We start from the raw sequence: 6,000 nt of genomic DNA, 5'->3' as shown, positions 1-6,000 counted from the left end.
TTATTTTATTTTCTATTTATAATTTTATTTATAGTTATTTTTATTATTTATTTTTATTTTCACTTTTATTTTCACTTTTATTTATTTAATTTTCTATTTTTGTTAGTATATTCTTTATTATTTCATTATAAAGAAAATCTGTCTGGCTTTGTTTCATTTGAGCCAATTCAGATAGTTGTAATTCATCTACAGATGATATTCGTATTTATTTTCAATGTTTGGTAACATTATTTCCAAGGTTTTCTGTCATTTTTGCATAATTTTTATATACATTTTGTATACATATTTTTACCAAGCAGTTTTGACTGTTAATATAATTTTTTTGTTTTTGCCAGTAGTTGTGCCCTTTTCTAATATGGCATCCGCGCTTAGCTGTGTATGCCATGATTAATTCCTGTTGCTCCTTCCAACTCAGAACGAGGCTTGGTTGCAAATGCTGTAATATTTCCTGTTTCCTTTGAATGAGGCTTGGTTTTATTCTTGTGTCTATTTAAACGTGATGCGTCAGCGCATCGCCCACACCCCAGACGACGTCACCGTATGACGAAACGCACGTAGGATGGTCCAGACGTGCTGACGCAATTACGTTGACCCTCTGAGCGAACGGGCGCTCGTATGCCGGCCGGCATTTATGCTGTTTTATTGATACATGTTTGTGAGTATATTTTCGTTTATTTAAATAAATAATTGTCCGCCTGTTTTATGCTATGGGAGGCCTTTTTATTTGTGTTTTTTGAGTCACCATCTAAATTATTACCTGCCTTATGAAAACCTCAGTGATTCCTCCGGAACAAGCTCTGCAATAAGCCTGGGTCAGAATTTGTGCAGTTCGGGTGATCTTATACACTAAGTGAGCGTTTAAACGCCCCAATCTGGTAAGCGTGCATTCTTACTGATGATTCACGGCTTCTGGCTTGGTGAAGGTGGACTGCATGATTTATAGGCATTTTCTTAAAAAGATATCCCTTTCACTATAAGGACTTTAATGGACTTTTTTGGTTGGGTGTAGGTTTATTGGTTCACGTATTTATGCACACTGTTTTTTGCCTTATTTTCTATTTTCTTTCACATATTTGAATAACCTGTCACTGGGATTTTATTTATTTATTTATTATTCAATTTATCACTGTATTTATTTATTTTCTATATATATATATATATATATATATATATATATATATATATATATATATATATATATATATATATATACATATATATATATATTCACTTTATTTATTATATTATATTTGTATATATTTTTTTATTTTTTTATTCACTTATCGGTATCCAATTATGACTGTTTATGAATTTACTTAGATGTATTGCGGCTTATGAATTTGATAATACTAAGTCTTACTTAATTAATTGAACATTATTTGATCGATTTTTTTGTTTCCATATAGTCCATCAGTATTAATAATATCAGTGGGTCACATAGTGTGGGGTAGGGAGCGCAGGTTACTATGCAGAGCTGCACCAGATTTTGTTACTAAAACCTGACCAGTTTTAGTAAATCAACCCTAGGGAGTCTAGGGCGAGCATGTACCTAGTTTGATCATTGTGCCATGCCGCAAAGACAGGGGGACTCCGTGGTGAAAAAAAACATCTATAACTAAGTATTCTTGTTACAATTTCCAATATTAATACATTTGTTATCTTTATCTGTATGTAGATGGGGTGCAGTGTGGTGCCTCGTTATAACACACACACAGTCTTAAATGTGCAATGAAAAGAACTTGTATTGAGACAAAGCAGAGACAGTTCACAATAAACCCGGTGGGAAGACAGCCCAACCAGGAACAGTCACGGGTTCCAACAACGTGTAGAGAGTAGGTTACAGCGAAACTAACAGAACCTGTTAGGAGGAGCAGAGTGTGGCCTGGTCATCTTGTGCCCAAGTGGGAAGATGTCCAGAGAAGTTGCGAGCCCTACACTGTTCCTCCTCACCGGGAACGTTTCCCTGCCGCTAGTTCTGTCCCAACACTATCCACTCTCAAATACGCACCAAACCTGGGAGCCAGGGTCTAAAATAGGCTCTGTCTGACCCATTATGGCTGTTGGAGTAACATGGGGCAACAGCATCCAATCCACATCCCCAGTGACCCAGGAAACCATAGAGGAACCAAGTTCCTCTTGTCTTCCTCTCTAGATGTCACTGCGGACAAGCGCCACCCTCAGAGTTGTCCAAAACTGTTTCCTGTCATTTTCACTCTGACAGTTTTTGGTGAATGGGTAGGGGTACCATTCACATAGGGGGCAGGATTTGGGGGCCCAGACTAGATATTCAATGTAGACTCTATATTCAGTCAGTGCAGTATATATATTACACAGTGTATTGAGGTGGAAGGGGAACCCCCGCGCCAACATTTAAAAAAAATATGTCACCCCCCCCAAATCCACACCAGTCACTTCAGGTCCATTTTCCGGGTCCAGGCCCATGATTGATGGATAGATATCATGGGACACTTTTTTTCTTTATAAAGGAATTGTCCAAAACTTTCTCCTGTCATTTTTACTTATCTGACACTTTTTTGGTGAATGGGTAGGGGTACAATGTACCCCATACCCAATCACATGGGGGGTGGGATCTGGGGACCCCCTTTTTAAAGGAGGCTTCCAGATTCCGATAAGCCCCCTGCCCGCAGACCCCCACAACCACTGGGTAAGGCACTCTCTCGCCCCCCCCCCCATTTTTCTGTAGCCTGCCAGGTTGCGTGTTCGGATAAGTAAGGATCTGGTATGGATATTGGGGGGACCCCACACCATTTTTTTCAAAGATTTTTATGTATATTGCCTGGACCTGACAATACATTACAGCCGAAAGCAATTTTTTTGCACCCTGCCTTTGACCAATCATGGCTCTGTGTGCCGTGATGCAAGCTTTGGCCGATCTGCAGCCGTCAATGACCTCTCGCAGTGCATTATGTGCTCAAATTTCCCATGAATGCCCCATAATGTTTGGAATTTGGCGAACGGGTGAACACCCGATGTTTGGAGTCGAACTTACGTTCGACTCGAACCATGGGCTCATCCCTACTAAATACCTTGGACGGTCTACTTTCCAAAAAGGGGGGTATTATGAAATTATGTGAGATCTAACATTAAAACCACTTGATCTTACCGGATCTAACTAATATCTATTAGTCTAGATGATTGTTGGCCATAAAATGTGATAAAGGGGGGCCAGCTACCCCTCATTAATCACTTAAATCTCTAATTGTGTGAGATCTAACATTAAAACCATTTGATCTTACCGGATCTAACAAATAACTTCCAAAATAGCTAACTGTTTGGTAAATTTTTTGATAAAGGGGAGGCTGATAACGGGTTAGTCCCCCCCCCCCAGCAAATAACTGTTAATATTGCTTCATCTGTGTGAGATCTAATGCAAACAACGGTTGATCTAACCTGATCTAACAAAGATCTAACAAACTGCATAAGATTTTTTCAAACATTTTGAAATGGGGGTGCTAACCTGGCAGAGGTTATCCTGCAGCATTATTTTATACAGTTGTAGATTCTATATGGCCGTAGTATGATGGAGGAGAAGAAAGGGTAGATAGAGATATCAGATGTCCTCTCATGTATTTCAAGGCGAACTGCAGTCTAGTCAAGTAATTTGTAATAAAAACATCTTTGTCATTCTGAAGCTTCTCTCCAACCACTTTGTATATTGTTTTATATACTGTGATTCTGTACTTGCCAAATAAGCTGCACAAAATCTCCCACCACTGAGTCTTTGCTGCAGCCAACTTAACTGTGGGCGGCTGAAGCTGCTGCCTGTCTACTTCCTGGATTTACAAAGACACACAGAGGCACACCTCCAGCTCTGCAGCTCTCATTGGCCCTCGTATGACTCATCCCCACTTCCTTTCTGGCAAACTCTCACTAGAGTAGTAAGAGCGAGAGCATGATGTCATAAGCCTATTCTAATGACCAGACAAGAAACAGGAAGTGGGCTGTATAAGGGATTTAGTGAAAGGAAAAAAAAAATGTTTTGCTATCCAAAGTTAAAACAACAACAAGGGCAGAAGATTTAATAAATGGAAAGTTGAAAAAGTGACTGAAGGTCTGCGTTCAGTCCATATCAGAAGATAATCTTCTTCTCACAGATGTACTTTAATTTTTCAGAACAGGGAGCATCATTCCAGTCATCTCCATTATTTAACTCGGCACAGTCTTCCCCTCCTTCGAACGTATGACCTGTCCAATCATCGGGCTGACTCTTCCCCCAGAACCTGAAGGACAGAAGAGACAATAGTGATTAGACCAGGGCAGGAATTGAGCAGAACTGGGACCTGGGAAATGCTATAGTGTTAGATCTTCAAGGTGTGAGCCCAACTAGAGGGATGATGGATTGCAAGAGAGCTGACCACACGCTACAATGTAATGGTACAATCTACTGAGGTTAGATCAGTGATGGCCAACCCCGTACATACACAGCCCCTAGCTACTGTATGTGATGAGTTCTCCCCCCTCCTCTTTTCCTGACTGAATATGTATAGAGTTCTCTCCTCCAGGTCCTTCCCCATGTGAGAAGTTCTTCCCCTTTACTCCTTTACCTATTGGCCTATGTGAGGAGTAATTTCCCTCATCTCTTTCCCTAATTGGCTATGTGAGGAATAGGGATTAGCCAATGGTTTGGCCCATACCTAGGCCGTTACTAAGAATGCCCAAAATGTGGCATGTTTGGCCCCCTGTTAGACTGGAGCTGAGCATCATCTATGGAAGTGGCATTTCCACCTCTTTTATATATAGTTACAAAGTCGGGTTGAAAAAAAAAAACGCAAGTCCACCTAGTTCAACTAATAAAAAAGAAATACAATCCCATATACACAATCCTGTACCCACAGATGATCCAGAGGAAGGTGAAAAACCCCAGCAGAGCATGATCCAATTTGTTTACAGCAGGGGAAAAAAATCCTTCCTGATCCCCCGAGAGGCAACCAGATATTCCCTGGATCAACTTTACCTATAAATGTCAGTACCCAGTTATATTATGTACATTTAGGAAATAATCCAGGCCTTCTTAAAGCAATCTACTGAGTTGGCCAGAACCACCTCTGCAGGGAGTCTATTCCACATTTTCACAGCTCTTAAGCCCTGTACACACGAGCGGACTTTTCAACATCCAAAGTCCGAAGGAATGATTCCGTCAGACTATTCGATCGTGTGTGGGCTGCAACGGACTTTTGATTCGCAAAAGTCTGACGGACTTTAGAAAATGGAACATGCTTCAAATTTTTCCGACGGAACTCCGCCGGACCCAGTTCCTACCGAAAAATTTGCTCGTGTGTATGCTATTCCGACGGACTAAAACCGACGCTAGGGCAGCTATTGGCTACTGGCTATGAACTTCCTTATTCGAGTCCAGTCGTACGTCTAGATGTAAAGAGTGCCCCCTTGTCCCCTGTGAGGACCTTTAAGTGAATAACTCGATACCAAGTTCACTATATGGACCCCTTATGCATTTGAGCATGGTGATCATATCCACCCTTATGTATTTATACATGGTAGACATGTGCATTCGTTTTCGTCCGAATGCATGTTTGTCCGAATTTCAGGTATTTTCATTATCGTTTTAACAAATGATAACGAAAGTGCAGAATCCGAAAAACGAAAGATCCGACATAAACAAATGCTTTATTTTTGTTTTCGTTGTGACAACAGTTCGATATAGATATTAGATTCGACATGACACTGATAATAACAATCTGTGGCTATCGAACCTGTGGTCGAATGTGCCTAACCTTAGCTCTATTAGTCCAAGATTATTCTACATAGAAAGAAAAGATTCGACAGAGAGAGAAACGATTGCAGTAGGGGGCATAGTGCTCCTTTGCTGGTGTCAGTGTGAGCAAAGTGCCTCATTGGCATTAGTGGGAGGAATAGTGCCCCATCATTGGCTTCAGTGGGAGGAATACTGCCCCATCATTGGCTTCAGTGGGAGGAATAGTGCCCCATCATTGGCGTCAGCGGGAGGAATAGTGCCTCATC

General features: G+C 40.8%; 1 protein-coding gene across 2 annotated transcripts in view; it reads right to left on the bottom strand.

Annotated features, from left to right (window-relative positions):
• Window positions 1–3,958: 3,958 nt before the first annotated feature.
• The window catches only part of LOC143964209 (C-type lectin domain family 10 member A-like), a 62,561-nt gene continuing 60,519 nt past the window's right edge, over window positions 3,959–6,000 (bottom strand). For both annotated transcript variants that reach the window (XM_077473916.1, XM_077473917.1), the window contains one exon: window positions 3,959–4,241. In XM_077473916.1, the coding sequence (XP_077330042.1) occupies window positions 4,091–4,241 (151 nt within the window). In that variant the 3' untranslated portion in view covers window positions 3,959–4,090. The remainder of the gene's footprint in view (window positions 4,242–6,000) is intronic.

The sequence above is a fragment of the Lithobates pipiens genome, unplaced genomic scaffold (assembly GCF_037356315.1).
Source record: "Lithobates pipiens isolate NorthernLeopardFrog02 unplaced genomic scaffold, aLitPip1_a1.2 Scaffold_8, whole genome shotgun sequence".
Taxonomy (NCBI): domain Eukaryota; kingdom Metazoa; phylum Chordata; class Amphibia; order Anura; family Ranidae; genus Lithobates; species Lithobates pipiens.
The sequence above is the reverse complement of the archived record's forward strand: the minus strand, read 5'-3'. Positions and strand labels throughout refer to the sequence as shown.